Below are 22,240 nucleotides of genomic sequence, written 5' to 3' on the forward strand. Positions count from 1 at the left end.
TTTGAACACAGCGCCACCTAGTTCCCTTTCGAGGGAACTCGGACTGCGTCGATTGACACTTTGGGGGAACGATTGGTGTTGCGTGATGACGTAATGTGTGACGGCATACAAGCGGAAGCTATAAAGGACGCCGGCAAACATGAGATGTCAGCTTTTTGTTTCAGATGTTTCAGCCTCGCACCTGTTGACTTTCTTCTTGGGTTCGAAGCCAAATATATTGTGAACGACTCGAATCCCGCGTTGCCGAGGCAGCGTGTGGATTACGAGACCGTATAGCCTAACACAAAACAGTATTGTCTGGTAATTATGGCTTCATTTAATTTTAAGAAAATAAAATGATGAAATATTTCTGACTTTTGAATATCGGAAGTTAGATATTTTAATTCAGCCTAACATTCAGACCGTGTTTCACTAATACAGTGTTTATGGCTACATTTATTTCTGAGGAATTAAAATGATAAGCAGCGAACGCAGGCTTGTGGCCATGCAGTGTTCCATCTGCACGTCAAAAATCATTTTTCGATTCTTCCCTGCCGGTCCTCCTCTTCAGGGTATCGAAAACGAGACAAAAATAACAGGGCTATCCCCCCGTGGAGGGACGAGCGAGAATTACTCTTCCGCGGAGCCCTCAGAAAATCGATGTTTGTATCCAGCGTCAAGTGCGCTTCGGGACACATCGTTTTTCAGCGAATACGCGCTGCAGTGTCCGCCCCAATGGCTTGCGGCCAGGCAGCGCTCATGTTCGCCCATCGGAAAAGGTTTTCTAATATTCCCTGCCGGTCCACCGCTTCAGTGTGTCGAGAACGAAACCGAAAGAGCCTCCCCTCATGGGAGCCCTTAGGAAGTCGATGTCTGTATCCCGCCGTTAAGTGCGCTTCGGGACACATCGGTTTCCAGCGAACGCACGCTGCTCTGTCTGCCCCACAGGCTTGCGGCCAGGCAGCAATCGCGTCCGCCCATCGAGAATCGTTTTCGGTCAAACCCTGCCGGAGATTTGCTTCAGGGGGTCGAGAACGAATCCCGATTGGTACCCGAAGCCAGGCTCGAGAGCCTGGTTCCTTTGGTAAAATATTTCGATGCATGGAAAAATCTCACAAATATTTCGCCTTGGGCCCTGCGCACCATTCAAAAGGGGTACAGGCTGCAGTTCGGTTTATGCCCACCAAGGTTCAACGGGGTGGTCTGGACTGCAGTCAACCCAGTGCAGGGTCAGGTATTGGAACAGGAAGTAAACTCCCTGCTGGTAAAGGAGGCTATAGAACATATGTGACCAGTCACGGAAACTAGGGACACAAGTCGGTTCTGGGGCATTTTGAGTTATTCATAGATTCTGAGAGTGTAATATCCAAGCTTTCCAACGATGTGTAACATGTGGAAATCTGATAATATTTGGAGAAGTTGTGGCCATTTTAAAGTAGGCACTTAAAAAAGCTCAAAGAGGAGAAAACGAGCTAAAGATTGTGCAGTTCTCACCTGTCTCTGCTGCTGGGGGTGACAATAGGGCTCATTTACATCTCATTTAGATAAGCCATACCCCCTGTAAAGCTCCTCCATGTGCTTTACAGCTTTTTTTACACTTCGAATGAGTGCACTTCTGCCGCACTAGGCGAAAAACAATTGTGCTGCCCCTCTATTTGCAACGTACCAGCAACAACACACAAAGACCAATAATGCCATATAGCCTGCATATAACGCGAAACCAGCAACAACACATAAAGACCAATATGCCATATACATATAACGCAAAACCAGCAACAACACACAAAGACCAATATGCCATATAGCCTGCATATAACGCAAAACCAGCAACAACACACAAAGGCCAATATGCCATATACATACAGTATAACGCAAAACCAGCAACAACACACAAAGACCAATATGCCATATACATATAACGCAAAACCAACAACAACAAACAAAGACCAATAAGCCATAGGCCTACATATAGCGCAAATAGTACGCAACGCTCGTGTGCCCAAAATGTCAACAATATTAAAGTTTATGTAGGAGGCAAATGCCAGCTGGCATTTTTCTTTAAGCAGTCATTTCTGCAATTTTCCAAATAATCACATTTCACCTCCTCAAATTACTGTTGCAAATCTCTTTACACCACTTTCTTATGTGCGTATACACACACAAATGAAATGTCCGCAAGCACATTATATCATCAGCAGGTTCAGCATCTTAAATAACGACTAAAGAGCAAATGAAGCTTAACTTACATTTCAGAAACACGCACGGCAGGCCTTCATCGCAGCAGCAAAGGTCTTAACTGCATCCTCTATTTCGATTCTCCGTCACATATGAAACAGCCAGCCACCGCTGTCAGCGAGCCGAGCCGCCGTATTGAAGCACTGAGGGCGAGCGCGCTGCGCCCATACCTCCGGTTCAGTTTCCCGAGCCCACGAAGTGCGGCGAAAACATTTTCGGTGTAACTGCCAGACGGTTCATCTCGTCTGCGACAATCTTTGCGGCATCCATCTTCATTGAATTTTGATATCAGAGAGAGCTGGCCAGAGCACAGCATAATAAGTAGCCATGTGGTTGACTTGGAGGGCGGGGGCAAAAGCGCCGGGTTATTCAGTATGGAAATACACACAGACAATGACACGCCACGCCCCTACTGCATGCTAGAATCTCCGAAAACAAGCCGATTTCAACCTCAAAATGTAAGCTTTTGAATATACCAATACTGCTATCTCAAACATGGAGAGGCTTCTTCGTGATTTCAATTAACAGATTCTCCAAAAAATTGAAAATCACCAATTTTGAAAAAAAACTCTTCTTTCTCATTTTGCTCGAAAGTTGTGCTGCCGACTTGTGTCCCTGGTTTCTGTGACGGGTCACATATTCCTCCACCGGACAGGGAGTCTGGGCTTTACAGCCGCTACTTTATAGTTCCCAAAAAGGATGGGGGGTTGCGTCCAATAATAGATCTCAGACACTTGAATCGTTCTCTGAGGAGATTCAGGTTCAAGATGCTCACTATTCCCATCATCGTGAGTCAAATTCAACCCGAGGATTGGTTTGTCATGATAGATCTAAAGGACGCATACTTCCACATATCCATCCTTCCATCTCACAGGAAGTTCCTGAGGTTCGCTTTCGGGGGCGAAGCGTACCAATATCGGTTCTTCCGTTCGGCCTAGCTCTCTCCCCACGCACATTTACCAAATGTATGGATGCAGCTCTAGCACCGCTGAGGCTCCAGGGGCATCAGGGTACTCAATTATATCGACGAATGTATTATTCTGGCCCAGTCACTAGAGCTGGCGGTTCGGCATCGAGATGTCGTCCTCGCCCACATTCAAAGCCTGGGGTTGAGACTCAACACGAAAAAGAGCGTGTTGACACCAGCCCAGAGAACCACATTATTGGGAGTGGTGTGGGACTCGGTCACGATGCGGGCACGACTGTCTCCTGCACGAATCGAGTCCATTCTGGCCACAGTGTCCAGGATAAGCTAGGCCAAGCCATTACTGTGAAACATTTTCAAAGAGTGTTGGGGCTCATGGCGGCAGCGTCCAGCATTATTCCATTTGGCCTGCTTCACATGAGGGCCCTCCAGTGGTGGTTGAAAACCAAGGGGTTCTCCCCGAGGGGGAACCCGTTCCGCATGATCAGGGTTATGCGCAGATGCCTTCGTTTCCTATCTATGGGGAAAAAAGCTTGGTTTCTCTCCCAACGTCCAGTGTTGGGAGCGTCATGTCGCCGGAAAACCGTTTGGACAGACGCCTCCCTAATGGGCTGGAGCGCGGTCATGGACGGCCGCTTTTCGACAGGCCTGTGGCAGGACCATCATTCCTCCTGGCACATAAACTGCCTGGAGATATTGGCAGTGTTCCGAGCTCTGAGGAGTTTCCTGCCGGGCCTCAAAGGTCAGCATGTCCTCGTGAGGTCCGACAATATGTCGGTGGTGGCCTATATAAACCATCAGGGGGTCTGAGGTCTCGCCCTCTATGCAGACTGGCGCATCAGATCCTCCTGTGGTCCCAAGGGAAACTGTTATCTCTAAGAGCAACGTATATCCCAGGGAGTCAAAATCAGGGAGCAGACATCCTGTCGAGACAGGGGCTGAGGCCCAGGGAATGTAGACTCAATATCTCAGAGGTTCGGCTCAGTGGAAGTGGACTTATTCGCGTCTCGAGAGACGATCCACTGTCCTCTGAGGTTTTCCCTCACTCACCCAGCCCCGCTGGGGTTGGATACCATGGTGCAGACGTGGCCGAGGCTGCGTCTGTATGCATTTCCCCCGATCGCTCTGCTCCCGGGAGTTCTAGAGAGGGTCCGTCGCGACGGGATCAGTCTACTGCTGGTAGCCCCGTTGTGGCTGGCCCGAGTATGGTTCTCAGACATTGTATTGCTCCTAGACGGCCCTCCGTGGGAGATTCCCCTCAGGAGGGACCTGCTATCACAGGCAGAGGGCTCAATGTTTCACCCTCAGCCCGAGTTATGGAAACTGTGGGTCTGGCCCCTGAGGGGGCACAGTACCTAAAGGGCGGCCTATCAGCTGGAGTAGTGGAGACCATACTCAGCTCCAGAGCTCCCTCCACGAGGAAATTGTACGGCTTAAAGTGGAATGTCTTTACCAACTGGTGTAGAGAGCGTGAGGTGGATCCAGTTAAATGCCCAGTGGCTTCAGTTCTGGAGTTCCTTCAAGATCGTTTTTCCGCTGGTCTTACCCCGTCCACACTCAAGGTGTACGTGGCTGCCATTGCGGCTTTCCCCTCTCCTCTGGGTGATGGACCTCTTGGGAGACAGCAGTTGGTCGTACGTTTCCTCCATGGGGCCTGGAGGATGAGACATCCGGCTCGTTCCAGGGTTCCCACATGGGACCTGGCAGACGTTCTCGAAGGGCTGGCCGAGGCCCCCTTCGAACCATTGGAGTCGGCTGAGGCCAAGAACGTTTCCCTGAAGGTGGTTTTTCTGTTGGCCATTACCTCTCTGAGGAGGGTAGGAGATCTCAAGGCGCTCTCTATATCTAACGGATGCCTGGAGTTTGCTCCGGGCGACATTAAAGCCATCCTACATCCCAGGCCGGGCTATTTGCCTAAGGTGCCATTCAATTCGGCACGGCCTACGGTTCTGCAGGCCTTTCATCCTCCACCTCACGTGGCGGCGCATGAGGAGAGACTTCATCTGCTCCGTCATGTCAGAGCTCTAAAAGTCTATATTCAGAGGTCCTCTTCATGGCGGAAGTCAGACCAGTTGCTGGTGTGTTTCGGGTCGCCCAAGAAGGGTCTTCCCGCCTCCAAACAGACACTCAGCAACTGGATTGTCCATGCTATTTCTTTGGCCTACCAGGTGCGCAGTTTGCCTTCACCTTTGGCCGTGAGGGCTCATTCAACCACGAGGCATGGCGTCCTCTAGAGCCCTTCTCGCGGGGGCCCCGATCCAGGAAGTCTGCGATGCAGCTGGATGGGCCACCCCTCATACCTTTATTAGGTTCAATAGCCTGGACATTCCGTCAACACCTGGCACTCTCGTGCTCTCGTCCTATGTATGCCTGTGAGCAGCTTCACACTAGGACAGGCAGGGCGCGTTGTGCCATAGTGGGTACTCGTTCCCCCAAAGTGTCAATCGACGCAGTCCGAGTTCCCTCGAAAGGGAACGTCCTCGGGTTACGACTGTAACCCTTGTTCCCTGAGAAAGGGAACGAGGACTGCATCCCTTCGCCACGCCTTCCCTTGCCTGGGAGCGCTTGCTTCATCACAGAAGCTGACATCTCATGTGTGCCGGCGTCCTTTATAGCTTCCGTTTGTATGCCGTCACACATTACGTCATGACGCAACACCAATCAGAGATTGGCTTAGTTTCATTCATACTTCAGAGGCGCTACGCTGAGGGGCGTTCCCCCAAAGGGTCAATCGACGCAGTCCTCGTTCCCTTTCTCAGGGAACAAGGGTTACAGTCGTAACCCGAGGACGTTTTCCAGAGATATCCAGGTTTTTTGGGGGGGTTTTTTGCAAAAATATATAACTTTTGAAAACATTGTTCAAATCTTTTTTCTTTATGTCATTATGTTCCTTCGTTTATGCCAATTCCGACGACATCTCATTTGTCATTTTCCAAAATTTTGTTTGCCCGCCATATTGAAGTAAAGGAAAAAGTATTTGTTTTACAAATTTTGTCCAATTTTGTCCAAAATCAGCTCAGATGATCCTTGGACCGAGCCTCACAGAAATAAGTAAACAGATATTTGATACTTGCTACCGTTCCCGAGAAATAACTTTCTGAAGTTGACTTTCACTGCACTTCATTTGTTGTCTTATGTTAAATAGCTTAGCATGCCAATCAGAGGCCATTCCTTTTAATGTGGTTAAACATTAATTAATTAATTAATCAGGTTAAACATAATTTACGTTAGTGGCCAAGTTATTTTAGCTTGCTAATTGTTTAATATGCTAACTAATGCTTTGACATGCTCATTCTTACCTTGAACACTTGAAAACTCCTTGTGCATAGGGTAGGGCAACTGCTAGGGCAAGTAGGGCAACTTGCTAAGCTACAAGCCCCTGAACCTTTCAGGTCGTGGGTTTGAATCATGTGTGGCACATGCCCAGACAGGTACTGTGGCCAGAAATGGTGCAAGAAGTTGCATCTGTTCCAGACATTGCTTCTTTCTGAGAATGATCTAATCTGAACTTATTAAATATAACATGCAGTGCAGTTATATACAAAAATCTGAATAGTATTTTGTCCTTTTGTGAGTCACATTGTAGAGCATTTGACTGTTCAGTGTGATGAGCTTTGATGTGCTTGCTGTGATTGTTGTGCTTGCTGTACATGCTGAATTTATTGTGCTTACAATGCTTGCTCTGCTTGGGGTGCCTTCGGTGCTTGGACCCACATTGCTGCTTGCGGATAAATGTACGATTATTATAATACACATAATAATAATCACAATACAGAAATACTATTGTACAAAAAATAATGTGTTAATAAAATGGCACAATTCTAACTGTATTTTTTTAATACCTTAAATCAAATTTTCATTTCATTTTCATATTTTTTGGCAGTAGTTTTGCATCATCTGAAAGGAGAGCTATTATGTACTTACTCTATAGTTATGGCTGAGCTTCTATGCCAAAGTACAAACAGCATGAAGTCCCTCCTGCTTTCTGCCGTGTCCATTTTTTTCCATTTAGTCCTCATTTCTCAGACCCCCGTCGTGTCCTTTCTCGAATGGACGCGAGAGGCTTCACTACAGAGCTTTGTGTGATGAGGTGATCTTGGCCCGTTCACCTCAAGCCCACTGGGCTGGTCAGTTACACAGGCACAGCGCCAGAAAGCCTTTAAAGTAGTGGACGATAGGTGACCAGGGCCGCTTGCCAGAGAGAACAGGGTGAAAGTAGAGCTCGTTTGTCTAGCTTGAGGTTTACAAGGCTGTAGATCACTACATCTGACAGCTCATTGGCTGGATTAGAGTTGGAGGCCACAAACTTCTAACGGCTTATTGGCTTAAGTGGTGTTCTCAAAATGGCTTCCATTGGGACCCCGTCTGCCTGTGTCAGGCATTAGCTGACAACGCATTTTATAAAAAAAAAAGTTTTTTTTTTTCGTTTTTCGTTTTTTGTTCATATTTTTTAATGTTTTTAAACTAAGTCTTTATATTCACCACGGCTACATTTATTTGATGAAAGATACAGTAAAAAAAAAAAAGTGGAATATTATTACAAATTAATAGTAACTGTTTTTTATTTGAATATATTTTAAAATGTAATTTATTCCTGTAATGCAAAGCTGAATTTTTAGCATTATTACTCCAGTCACATGATCCTTTAGAAATCATTTTAATATGCTGATTTGCTGCTCAATAATAATTTTGTATTCAAAATATCTTAATATGTACTTTAATTTTGTGTTCTGCAGAAGAAAGAAAGTCATACAGGTTTGGAACAACGTGAGGGTGAGTAAATGATGACAGAATTTTGATTTTTGGGTGAACTATACTTTTATTTATGTAAATAATATTATGTTTGTCTCAGAAAGCACTACTAAAAAGTCACAGTGTGCCATCATGGTGTTATTCTTTAAATCACTTTAATTTTTACAGTCACCTTCTGAGATAAAATGAGTGAGCTGTCAGTGCACTAATGGCTCTTGAAGAACAGCACTGTTTGTCCCTTTATTCTTTTAAATAGTTGAGGTAGTTATAAGGTTGTGCTACTCAGGGAAGCACAGGAGAGGTGGTAAAGGAGACGGAGAGGAAGATGACATCCATTGACATCTCTGTTAATTTGGTGTAATCTTTGGCACAGATGTCCTCCATAAGGGTGGCAGGCGGCGGGCTCAGGCCGATCTCCAAATCAGTCCATTAACACCATGCCCACTGCGCCGTTTCTGTCCATCAATCTACGTGCATTTTCCAAATTTTCCAAATGAGACCCTTCATTCCCAAAGCCCTTCAATTACCAGTAGCCCTTATTTAACAGATCAGACTCCATATTTTCCGTGTATCTATTAGTGGGGAATATTAGAGTGGAATTGAGCAGAAATGGAATGATTAGAGTTGAATGAGAAAACCTCATCACATCCGAATGCGATGATTGCTCTGCAACTGTCTTATCTACTTCATTTTTATTTAGTCACTATGTGGAAGGTGGAAGGATTCTGTTCTGTCATTTGCGCTCTCATTATTATCAGGATAATGTAGCTATTGTGTTAGCTCAAGCTTGTATCAAAATTATATTCCCTAAATGATTCTATTGGTTTCCTTTTCTGTGTCTGATTATAAAAATGCAGCCTGTTAATCAGACACAGAAAAGAAAACTATGAAACCAGTGCTATGTAATCATAAGCTCTAAACCTAGTAAGCTGCCATTGTCCACCCAAATATGAAAATTCTGCCATCATTTACTGAACCTTGCGTAGTTCCAAACCTGAATGACTTTTTTTCTTCTTTTTTTTTAATGCGGAACACAAAAGAATACATTTTTAAGAATGTTGATAACCAAAAATCTATTTATCGTCTGTCTATGTACAGTTTCTCATCTATCGATTGTTCTATCATTCTATTTATCATCTATCTATCTATATTAATTTACTGTATGTATATAAACTTCCGCAAGTCATGGGTCACAGGTTTTTGAGGATGAATTATTTAATGGATTTAACAAAGGTTTCAGGGTTTGTATAATCTATGTCTATGTAAGACAGTTTGCTTTGTTTGAGGCACTCAAAACTCACTTTAAATTTGTTGGAGATGCAGGGAATTGGATTTGCCACAACACTGACATTTAAATAAAGGACATTGAGGTTTAGATCATTTTCAGTCCAGCATTGACCCAGTATTGGCCAAATGCTGTCCAGCGTTGGCTCAGCAGGTCTGGTGTCAGGTGAGGGGTGCAGGCAAGCCCTCTCACTCCAGTTCCAGCGGGACACCAGACAGAACTCGCCAAATCTGTCACCGCGGTCCAAACACACACGTTCTCAGAGCAGCTGATGGGACCATGTGTGACCTCAAACCCAGCCAAACATCCTGCTCCTGTGTTTTACAGTCTCATTCTGTTGGTTTCCTCCTTTTTCTTTTCTTTTAACATGTTGTTATTATCACACTGATTTCTGTAATTAACCCCTTGTTGATTTGCACATGTTTGGGCTGCTGTTCTCCTTCCAAACATATCGTAGAAGATAATGTCATTATGGATTTTTTCTTAGTTAAGGCTTTTTTGCAAAAGAAAAGTGAAATTGAGGACAAGTAAAAACCTATCAATTTATTATGAACGAGTCAGAACAGTCTGAAGGCCTGGCCCAATTGGTGGTTGTAGCTTTAAAGCTATATTTTAGTCTAAAAAAAAACGAAATTATATAATTAAAACAATACTCCCATTATCTAATACTTGCCTTTTAGAAGGTACCTGCAATAGAGGACATGGTTAAAATAGTAGCATCTGCTCAAAACAAAACAAAAAAACAAATATAATTTCCATCTTTTAAAATGTATAAATCTAATATAATAGGAAATTTAAATAAGAGTTTGTTTAGATCATTTTACCCGTATAAAATACATTTGAATAATGTTTTATATTACTAATCAAACGTTCGGTAAGATTTTTAAAAAATCTTTTTTTTAAAAGTTGCATTAATTTGCAAAAAAAAAAATTCTGTCAAAACCGTAATATTGTGAAATATTATTATGATTTAAAATAACTGTTTTGTATTTGAATATATTTTTAAATGTAATTTATTCCTGTGATGCAAAGCTGAATTTTCAAAATCATTACTATCTTCAGTGTCACATGATCCTTCAGAAATCATTCTAATATGATGATTTGCTGTTTAAGAAACATTTCTTAGTATTATCAATGCTTCTTTGATGAATAGAAAGCTGTAAAGAATATCATTTATTGAAATAGAAATCATTTGTAAAATTATGAATGTCTTTATTATCATATTCAATATATATTCAATGTATATATACAAAACATCAATTATTTAATTAATTTTAATGTAATTTAATGAATCCTTACTCAATAAACCTTATTAATCAATTACCATTTAATTCACTACTAGCCTTTTGATAAGATTTGTTGTTTTGCCTGAAAGCTGAAATCTGGACAGATAAGAGGATCCAAGTTTCCTCAACAGTCCATCTGACCTCCCACTGTTTGGAGAGAGAGACAAGCTGCCCTGGAACACATGGTGAACACCTGCAGACCAGAACACACACACACACACACACACACACACACACACACACACACACACGTACACACACACACACACACAGCCATTGAGAACACTTGCCCATCATGGCAGGTCATTTTACAGTTTCCTTCTGTGTTTGACTGATCTACGATTTCCTTTGTATTTTAATGCGCGTCAAGCTATAATATTCTGCTGATATATGTTTTCTCTCAGTTTTTAGCTTTTAAAAGGAAGAATTCACCCAAAAAAATACAACTGTCATCCTTTATTCACCCTCATGCATTTCCCAAGATAGGTATTTTCTTTCATGAAACAGAAAATATTTTGAAGAATGAAGCTCCATTAGACTACAAAGCACCATGCAAGTGCCATAAATCAGTCCATGTGTGTATTGTTATATTTATACATAGCCTGTGTATAAAATAGCTTGAATTTGTACTTGAGCTTTTATTAATCTGATGTGAGTGGCTGTCGAGACACTATAATGAGATGCTGTAGAGGCAGATTGGTCGATTAGTCTGTCAGCTGCAGTAAATCGAATAGTCCTGTTGTGACATGTCACTTTGGCTTAGGGTAACAGTGTGTGTGTGCTTCTGTGTGACTGTCTGTGTGTGTATGCGTGTGTTTGAAGTGTTGTTTGGATCAGTGATGTGTCTTGACCCTTTTGAAACTCTGTGTCTACCCAGCATCCCCGGCTCGGCGGTGTGTGCGTTTGACATGCAGCAGCTGGCACGTGTATTTGAGGGCAGATTCAAAGAGCAGAAATCTCCAGAATCCATATGGACACCTGTACCGGATGAACTGGTGCCGAAACCCAGGTATCTTTCTATCTTTCTAGTATCTATCATGTTCTGTCTGTCGGTCGTTCTCTCTGTCTGTCTTGTTCTATCATTTATCTATCTATCTATCTATCTATCAATAGTCTGTCTGTCTGTCTCGTTCTGTCTGTCTCGTTCTGTCTGTCTTTCTTTCTGTCTGTCTGTCTGTGTGTCTGTCTGTCTGTCTGTCGTTGTTCTGTCTGTCTGTCTGTCTGTCTGTCTGTCTGTATGTCTGTCTATTTCGTTATGTCTGTATCTATCTGTATGTCGTTATATCTATCTCGTTCTGTCTATTTCTCTCATTCTGTCTGTCGTTCTGTCTATCTATCTCTCTCGTTCTGTCTGTCGATCTATATATCTGCCGTTCTCTCTGTCTGTTGATTTGTCAGTCTATCTGTCTGTCTGTCGTTTTGTCTATCTATCTATCTCGTCTGCTGTCTATCAAATAGTGAATGTTTGGTTTGGACATTTGAATCGTGAATGTGGTTCTTTTACTTTTCTAGACCTGGAGGATGTGCTGTCCAGGGTTCGAGATTCAGCTCCTCCAACGCCCTTCCCGATGAAGTGCTGAACTTCATCAAAACTCATCCTCTGATGGACGAAGCAGTTCCTTTGCTTGGACACAGACCCTGGATTGTCAAGACCATGGTTCGGTACGATGCATACACCTACGGAACACCGAGAAATCTATCAATAAACCCCAGGATGATTGTTATATGAAGTGTGTTGCTGAGATCTGAAAAGTTGAAGCGAAGTTCTCAAGGCCTCCTAAAAGCTGTGCTGTTTTAACTGAAATTGGTTGAAATCTCAGGAATCAAAGCCCAAGCTCTGCTGTAGTATGGCTAATGTTAGCAGCACTGATACTCAAAGGACATCATTCTGTGAACAATCCTGTTAAGAGCGCTGCTAGAGTGTCTCTCAAGGTTAGTGGGGGAAAACATTAGTTAAAATATAACTCCAGTAGTGCTTCTGCAGAGAGTAATTACCTGAGGCCTTCAGACTCAGTACTTGTGAGTAACCGAAGAAAAACTTCTCTGCAAGGAGAAAAAATCAAGCAATAAAACGTTTTTTTAAATTGTATTGCAATGGCCACTGGGTCCTTTCACAATAACTAGAGATAAATTGTCACAAAGGAGAGTGGTACTCTGGTGAGGGGAAAAAAGGTGGATATTTGATTGATATTCAAGTGCCCGTATTATTATTTTAAAGGTTTCTAATTTAGTTTTGGAGGTCTTCTACAGGTTGAAGGTCTTTGTTTTTAAGTTTTACATGCATCCAGGGTCAAAAACTTTCATTTTCTCATAATATACATGGTAGCGTCAATTCTTTTCTCACAGTGTCTGAAACAGATAAAGGAATCAGTCTCTCTAACTCCTACTCTCAGTCTCTCTAATTCTACTCTGCTCTAATTGGTCAAATGGCTCAGTCTGTCATGACCGGTCTGCCGGTTACAGCGCATGTCGGATGTATAACCAAAATTCAGCTCCAGATCATTCTCAGCACTTGATACACAGTGATACAAACAGTAACAATTAGTTTCCCCATATCAATTCCAGTGAAGTCCTCAAGTGCATGGATTTGCTTTCACAGCACAGAAAAGTGTCTTCTGGACATGTCGACAACACAAACTAAACTTTGCCAGGCCTCCGCTACATCTCATCTATAGTGTTTAAGGGCAGGTCATCAATGAACACAATAGGCTGGAATAATGCAAATTGCATTTTAATGGCTTGAAGAAAAATAGTCAGCTCAGGTTTTCAAGCTTACAACAAAGTAGTAGAAGTACATATAAAGTAAAAGTTGGTGTGAGCTGTCATAAACTCCTCTGTGTTTGCGCTTTTTACTGTAATCCAAATTAAAGTCTCAACAGAGAGAGTATTTACAACTCTAATCTCTCATATCCCTTTTTAATTATTTCTTAAGCTGTCTTAAGAATTATACACCAAGAATTGTTTAAAACAGATAGCGTCAGTGCTAAAATCTAAATAGTTTGAAGCTTTTGTACAATAAATGACAAACATATCTGTGACCATCAGCTAAGTTAAACACAAAATCAAAATAAGGGTTTATTTACTTTCTTAATACATGTTCACAATTCATGAATGTTATTGAAAAAAAAATTCTTTACAAGCTTTATTCAAAATGTAATAACTTGATTTTACCTCTGAAAGGACTCTCTTATTTCTTAGACTCCTAACTAGGCCATGTGGGTTGGAAAAAGGGTTAATTTTTTTTTTCGTATTATATATTATGTTTCTCTTGGAAATATATCACTTTATGGTTGCAAAATGGGTTGCAAATGCAATTTCATGTTGGTTTTAATGCACTATTTTATTTGGCTACTGTAAACAGCTTACACTTAGGATGTTAACTATATTCTTGGCTGAACATTTGTCTTTTATTGTCTTTCATCATACTGATGTTGCAACTGTTTTATAAAAGCAATAAGCTTCTATAATGTTGTGCATATTGCTTTATTTTCCTACCTTTTAAGGTACCAGTTGAACACTATGGTGGTGGACACTGAGGCAGGCCCCCACCGCAATCGAACTGTGGTGTTCCTTGGATCCACCAGGGGAACCGTTCTCAAGTTCCTTATCACACCCAGCCCAGAGAACCAGTACTCCAACACCAACACCTTTCTGGAAGAGCTGGAGGGCTACAACCCTGAAAGGTGATGAGATTTCTTTGCTTCAAACACTATTGTTTTTTCAGGCACTGTTAAATTTTGGTCTGTATTGCTTGCTATTGCATGCTTGCATTACTTTTCTTCTGTCAGACTAGTGGTAAGAAAACATCCAAAATATACATTTACACGGTGGCCGAGAGAACTCAATGTGCTGCAACTGAAAAAACACATGCAAATAGAAAAAACACAGGGAAATTAAGAAAACATTCTCATTAGTCTGACAACACGTGCTGAAAATCCTTACAACGCAACCAAATACAGAAGCGTGCTGCAATAGCACACCATAACACAAACGTTTCAAGGGCACCCCAACAAGTCACAAACTGGCTGGAACATGCTTATTGTTCAGTGTCTACTCATAAGTGGGGTTGTCGATGACCTGCAAGGTAAGTTTGTTGTATATTTTAACGTCCTGATTGTATGTGTGTTGTGAGTATTTGCAGCATGTGTTGTCAAACTGATGAAGATGTTTTCTTAATTTGCTGGTGTTTTTTTCTATTTGCTGGTGTCTTCTTCAGTTGCAGCGCGTTGAGCTCTCTCTGCCGCCATACATTCAAAGGGATAGTTCACCCAAAAATGAAAATTCTGTCATTAATTACTCATCCTCATGTCGTTCAAACCCGTGAGACTTTCATTCATCTTCGGAACACAAATGAAGATCTTTTGAGAGATGAGAGATTTATGTCCCTCCATAGACATCAACATAACTACCACTTTGACGCTTCAAAAAGTTCATAAAGATCGTAAAAATAATCCATATGATTCGAGTCCACATTTTCTGAAGAGACTCGATCACTTTATATGATGAACAGATTGAATTTAGGCTTTTATTCGCATATAAACATTCATCAACTCGCACATGAGTTGTGGTAAACGGAAGATCAAGCATGTTCGCTTGACGTGAGAGAACCAATGAGGTTCATTCTCGTGTTACACAGCACGTTTGAGTTTCAGCAAGAACCAATGAGGTTCATTCTCGTGTTACGCAGCACGTTTGAGTTTCAGCAAGAACCAATGAGGTTCATTCTCGTGTTACGCAGCACGTTTGAGTTTCAGCAAGAACCAATGAGGTTCATTCTCGTGTTACGTAGCACGTTTTGAGTTTCAGCAAGAACCAATGAGGTTCATTCTCGTGTTACGCAGCACGTTTGTGTTTCAGCAAGAACCAATGAGGTTCATTCTCGTGTTACACAGCACGTTTGAGTTTCAGCAAGAACCAATGAGGTTCATTCTCGTGTTACGCAGCACGTTTGAGTTTCAGCAAGAACCAATGAGGTTCATTCTCGTGTTACGCAGCACGTTTGAGTTTCAGCAAGAACCAATGAGGTTCATTCTCGTGTTACACAGCACGTTTGAGTTTCAGCAAGAACCAATGAGGTTCATTCTCGTGTTACGCAGCACGTTTGAGTTTCAGCAAGAACCAATGAGGTTCATTCTCGTGTTACGCAGCACGTTTGAGTTTCAGCAAGAACCAATGAGGTTCATTCTCGTGTTACGCAGCACGTTTTGAGTTTCAGCAAGAACCAATGAGGTTCATTCTCGTGTTACGCAGCACGTTTGTGTTTCAGCAAGAACCAATGAGGTTCATTCTCGTGTTACGCAGCACGTTTGTGTTTCAGCAAGAACCAATGAGGTTCATTCTCGTGTTACGCAGCACGTTTGAGTTTCAGCAAGAACCAATGAGGTTCATTCTCGTGTTACGCAGCACGTTTTGAGTTTCAGCAAGAACCAATGAGGTTCATTCTCGTGTTACACAGCACGTTTGAGTTTCAGCAAGAACCAATGAGGTTCATTCTCGTGTTACGCAGCACGTTTGAGTTTCAGCAAGAACCAATGAGGTTCATTCTCGTGTTACGCAGCACGTTTGTGTTTCAGCAAGAACCAATGAGGTTCATTCTCGTGCTACGCAGCACGTTTTGAGTTTCAGCAAGAACCAATGAGGTTCATTCTCGTGTTACACAGCACGTTTGAGTTTCAGCAAGAACCAATGAGGTTCATTCTCGTGTTACGCAGCACGTTTGTGTTTCAGCAAGAACCAATGAGGTTCATTCTCGTGCTACGCAGCACGTTTGAGCTTCTGCAAGAGGTTTGTTCTCGCACGCCAAGCAGGTTCGGTTGAGCTTCAGTTTATATTCGCTGATCAATGTTTATATGTGAATAAAATATTAAATTCAATCTGTTCATCATATAAAGTGATCAAGTCTCTTCAGATAATTTTGACTAAACCGCTCAATTTATATGGATTAGTTTTTGCGTCAAAGTGATAGTTGCGTGGCTGTCAATGGAGAGACAGTAAGCTCTCGGATTTTTATCAAAAAGATCTTTATTCTGATCCGAAGATGAACAAAAGTTTTTCGGGGTTGGAACAACATGAGGGTGAGTAATTAATGACAGAATTTGCATTTTTGGGTGAACTATCCCTTTAGATGTTTTTTTTTTACACTTTATCTATGCCCACATGTAGATTTCTATTAAAATACATATTGTACCCCAGTTCGTTGTTATGGGAAGAAGGAGACGAGAACCGGCGAACGTTCAACAATTTTAATAATAAATAATTAAACAAATACAAAAACGAAAGTAAAGATGGCATTCCCTCACAATCGACTGCCGCCACACATAATAAAACAAAACATTAAATAAAATAGTCCAGGCCTGGCCTCTCTCGATCTCCACTGTCGTCGCTCCTCCTTTATGCTTCCGCTCCTCTGTGAGAGATACGAGACTGACCTCCCATGGCCCTCGACCTCGTCCTGCTCGCCACACATATGTTAAAGGTCGGTTTCTCGAAATTAGTTTTTTCGTACACTGAGACAGGAATCTCCACTTTAGCAGCACATACATACACTAAACCTTTCCGTTTTATTCCTGTTGAGGTTTTTACAGAGAGGTTTGTTAATATATAATTGCCTGATATTTATTTAACATTTAATTACCCCAAAAAAATAGTGAAAATCATGTGAACCTGGCTTTAATCAATGTTCTGATTTCTGTTCTGAAAATGTATGCATATTTAATTATTTAATTAGAGAATGGCTCATTTGCATATTTAAACAACAAAACTGCAGCACGTCCTTAAAATAACAGAACGATATCGTCCGCTGGTGTGGACGTTAATATAGTTATCGTTATAGTCATCGTTATAGGTATGAACGGACCTTAAGAATACGACATCTCTAGATGCATCTATACATCTCCTGCCTTCCTGATAAGAAAAACTTGTTTCAGTATTTGGACACAGACTTTAAAAAGTAAGGAAGGGAGATCAAGTTGTTTTTGTCCTTAGCGTCTTTTAATCTGCTTCCAGACTGAATTTATTTTGAAAAATCCTTTTTTATCAAGCAGTTTCCCACAGTTGTTTACTCTTGTTGACGTTTAGCCCTGGATTAAAAACTTTCGCACAGTCAAAGAGAAAAAGATATTCAGTATCAAATGCAATGGAAGGAATAAATCCATGCTTTTCATCCACAAACAAGCACACAGCACCTCTGAAAATGTCCTCAAAAGCAAACGGAGGTAAAACGATTCAACAGGATTTCTGATTATTTGAGTGTGTGTGTGCGCTCGCGCGTGCGTGACTCTGTTGCGAGCGTGTGACACTCTGATGGATGAAAACATCGCTGGGGTTTTGAAGATGAAAGGCAATACCTGTCTGGAGGAAGAACAGAGAGATGCATGCTGGGACATGAAGGTGAGTTGTGTGGCGGTTGAGATAAGGTTCTCAGTAGGATGCAGGGCTCGCTGAGAAACACACACACACACCTGAAACAAAGAGATCACTGTGTCTGCTTGACCTTCTGTCTTGCCTCAGGTGTTCTCTGGATGACATCCAAAACTCTCACACAACTTCCTGTAATGCGTCTCATTTGTCTTTGAGCTATTTATCAGTATTTAGATTACATGCTGGATATCTGTGGACCTACTGTTGAGGAGCTTCTTTGAGACATCGTAATTTAATCAAAGATGTTGCGGTAATGTAATGCTTTATTAGCAGACAGTTAATGTGTGTTGGAAACAAACCTTTGACTTACAAACAAACTTTGACTTAATATTTTAGTGTGTATTTTTTGGGCTGATTGCCACTTTTTATAGACAGTCACAGACCGTAGAAAGAGGACAGGAGATTATTGAAGAGAAAGAGAACGGGGGAATTTGATCAGGAAAGTTGAACAAAAGTTGGACAAAACTCAGATTTTAAGAATTTGCCCAATTTCAGTTCATGAGTTGGAATTTGAATTTACGGAATTACAAGTCATTCCATGTATCAAAAATTGTCTGGGTACCACATTTATTATGGTGTTAATTATCACAGGTTTCGTGATTAAATTCGGTTACGATTATCATGTCAACAATTCGATTCAATATCACGATGTGTTGCATCCTCACTTTTCAATATTACTGCACATGCCTACATTTTCGTCAATGAATATAAGCAGTCAGATATGTGAATTCCCTTATTTTTTTGTCGGCTCCAAGAAAGTATACTTACTGAATGTAGCAGACATCAAACGCAACTTAAGTCTGAACACACACTCGCACGTACAAACTCTTGCTCACACGCTGTAAATTTTTAATAGTGTGTGCATTTTTTATTACTCGCTTTTGTGTTTCACCTCCGCCATTTTATACTAGCACGATGCACATATGTGACGAACAATGCATCGCAATGCATCGATTAATCTCAACACCCCTATTTATCATTATCATGTGACCTACCAGCGTCAGTTGTGTCGCTTCACTGCCATTCATAAATCCTCTCGCGTGGCCTCATGGGATAGTAAAGTGTTCATCAAATGCACAGAATTAGTAGGTCATCCAGGGAGTTTTCGCCTACCGTTCTTCAAATACTATGTTTTTGGACATATTACTCTTTTAGCATACTATAGTAAGGAAGTATGCGATTTCAGATTCAGCAATTGAAATTCAATAGGTAATGTATTTTGAGAAAAATAGTCTAGACCAGCGTTTCCCAAACGGGGTGCCGCGGCACCCTGGGGTGCCATCTGGCGAGAGCAGGGGTGCCGTGTAAAAACTCCATTAAACATTTTTAAATTGCTAAAATGTGTAAAAAAAAATAATAATAAATGTATCATCAATCTCGCATCGTCGGAAGCGTCTAATAACAACAAATAATGCACACACATTTAATAAAAAATGCAACTCATAAGTTTTCTGCGTTCGTTGATTTGCGGGGGTTCCGCATGATTTCATTCTCGTGCTTCATTCCCAGCGTCCACACATAAAGCGGCCTCTTTTTCATGGCTTGTTGCGCTTACGGCCAAATACACACGAAACATTGTCACAACGTCCGTCTTGCCGCATATTCACAAACACATCGGTTATGTTCGTGCTGCTGTCAACGGTAACGCGTGCGATTAATGTTTTTCAGTTTTACGCGTTAAAAAAGATTTAAACACAATTAACGCAGCATCCGTTTTTTTCTGTCATCCTTTGGCTAGCCTTACATTATATAATCACGTTCTTATTCATGCAAATGCTTTTAAACCATGCAACCGCGAAAAGACAAAAGAGAACGCGCTGTCTGTGAATGTCCTGCTGACACAGGACGACGCGCATCGCGTGCCAGAATCGACTTCTCTTTCGTGCTTGAACGAATAATAACACACAGTTATGACAAAATGTCCGTTTTGTTGAGTATCCTCATGAGAGCAGTCTTAAATTAGTTAAAATCTTAAATTAGAGTTGTGAGAAGATGGGACGCGTGTGAGATAAACAAGTGCAGCAGTGACAACAGAATCAAAGAACAGGTAACAGAGAAAATTACTCACTGCTCTTGACTAAAGAACGCTTGTAGCTTTAATAAGGATTCATCTATATTTAATTTATTATTTATGCAGTGAAGACTGTAAAGTGTTTGATAACTTTATTCAATTTCTGTGTATTTCCTGACATCAGTAGCAGTATTGGTATCAGTGATACTGGGCTTCATTCATAAAAAAGATGCCATTAAACCATTATTTAAAATATACTGTCTTTATGTTGTTTATACATTAATTTGGAGATTAACTGTGAAATTATTACATTATAAAATATATTAAAGACAAGCTATCTTGTGCAATTATAACAAAATTATCCCAATATAAAAACACAAATAGGCCTACACTGAGTGAGCAAACATTTAGGTGAGATTTGCAATGGTAATTGAGCAATGTTTTGCTGAATTATGAATAAAAGCCTTAATTAAATATGTCATCGTGTAAAGTCATCTCTGCAGAAGAAATTAATGATTTCCTAGACTTTAAATGGATGGACAAAAAAATTGATAATATTAAAAAATATCTATATGACAGTAGGCCTATATACGGCAGTTATTCCCTGTGGTATTGAAAATCAATACATTTCAAGGTATAGTATCAAAGTAGTATCGTGACAACACTAGTGTAGGGTGCCACAAATTTTTTTAAATTTTCAAAGGGTGCCTCGACTGAAAAAAGTTTGGGAAACACTGGTCTAGACCATAAATTAACAGTTTAAAATTTAGGGAACAAATATACTTTTATTCAGGAAGAATGCATTCAATGAATTTAAAATGACAGTAAAGATTCTGACATTGTTACAAAACAATGGAAATGTTTTTCAAGGAAATGCTGTTCTTTGAATTTTATATTCATAAAGACTCCTGCTTCAACATTGATAATAAGAAGAAGAATTATTCAGCTTTGCCATCACAGGAATAAGTTACATTTGATAATATATTTGAATAGAAAACAGTTATTTAAAATTCTAGCAATATTTCACAATATTACTGTTTGTACGCAATTTTTGATCAAATAAATGCAGCCTTAGTGAGCATTCTTTTAAAAACATTAAAACATCTTACCAACCTCAAAGTTCTGAACAATAGTGTATGTTAGTGAAGTTTCTTTTTACCCTCTCTCTGACCCCTTTTTGCTACTGTACCTTTTAGACTAAATGTAAATGACATATACAACATGTAGGTTCTATATGTAAATGACCTTTGTAATGATTGGCTAACCTCTTCGCATGTGAAACGAGTTTGAACGTCTCCGCCAAGCTGCTGAGTACGGGTGGTCTTACTGTATGTTAATGACCTCGTGTCTAATGGAGACGCTGATGTGAAGATGTTGGGTTTTAATGAGTGTGTGCATCCGTGTTCTAGGATGTGTTTAGTTGTAAAAGTACAGGAGTGGTTGTATTAATGGTTTTTGTGTGTGTGTGTGTGTGTGTGTGTGTGTGTGTGTGTGTGTGTGTGTGTGTGTGTGTGTGTGTGTGTGTGTGTGTGTGTGTGTGTGTGTGTGTGTGTGTGTGTGTGTGTGTGTGTGTGTGTAGGTGTGGCGATGACTCTGTACAGGCACGTCAGCCTCTCTCTCTGACCCTGGACAAACCCAGTCACACACTCCTGCTGGCCTTCCACTCTTGTGTGGTGAGAGTGCCTGTCGCACGCTGCCAACTGCACTCCAGATGCATGAAGTAAGAACACACACACACATCCTCAATCTGTACACTGATTAAACACACTCACATTCACACACACGCTCTCATTTTCCATCTTAAAGTAAACTGTGCCACCCAAACGCACACTGCTTCATCAGCGGCTTTGAAATTACTGTGACCCAGCTTTTACAATTTCCTTCAGACAACACACAGTTCTCCTGGCCCGTCTCCCATATGGCACATTTGGAACGGTTTCTTCCTGTGTAGCAGTAAAGCTCTGGTGTAATTCAGCCGTGATTAATGGTAGAGTTTTTGATTGAGTCTGCTGATGCTCTCTCATCTTGCGGGACGTGGTACAGTGAGCGCACTCATACCATCTGCACCAACTCGAGTCTTTCCAATCCACTTTGTACGTCTGCAGCACCATGTGCTCGTTTAAATGACTCCTGCACCAACACATCATTTTACCATGGGTGGCACAAACCTCATTTCCCTCCATGCACAGACTCCCATAAATAAATGCATTGCGTTAAGAATGCATTGTGTTGTTTAATATAAAGTAGCAAATCATAATTGTGAAATGATAATTATGTATAATATTTCTTTATAAGCTCTTTAAAAATATTTTCATAAGAATATTGAAGTAATAACTAAAGAGTTGTCA

The 22,240-nt window shown here is 41.2% G+C and overlaps 1 protein-coding gene across 1 annotated transcript in view; it reads left to right on the forward strand.

The window, feature by feature from the left end:
* Window positions 1-22,240, forward strand: part of sema6ba (sema domain, transmembrane domain (TM), and cytoplasmic domain, (semaphorin) 6Ba) — a 177,983-nt gene that overhangs the window by 144,704 nt on the left and 11,039 nt on the right. Inside the window, exons 11-14 of the mRNA XM_077222303.1 lie at window positions 11,340-11,471; window positions 11,975-12,124; window positions 13,966-14,145; window positions 21,472-21,612. Coding sequence (XP_077078418.1) covers window positions 11,340-11,471; window positions 11,975-12,124; window positions 13,966-14,145; window positions 21,472-21,612 — 603 coding nt within the window. The remainder of the gene's footprint in view (window positions 1-11,339; window positions 11,472-11,974; window positions 12,125-13,965; window positions 14,146-21,471; window positions 21,613-22,240) is intronic.

This window comes from Siphateles boraxobius, unplaced genomic scaffold, assembly GCF_051911475.1.
Source record: "Siphateles boraxobius isolate OS27281-9 unplaced genomic scaffold, OSU_SipBor_1 86, whole genome shotgun sequence".
NCBI classification, from domain to species: Eukaryota; Metazoa; Chordata; class Actinopteri; order Cypriniformes; family Leuciscidae; genus Siphateles; species Siphateles boraxobius.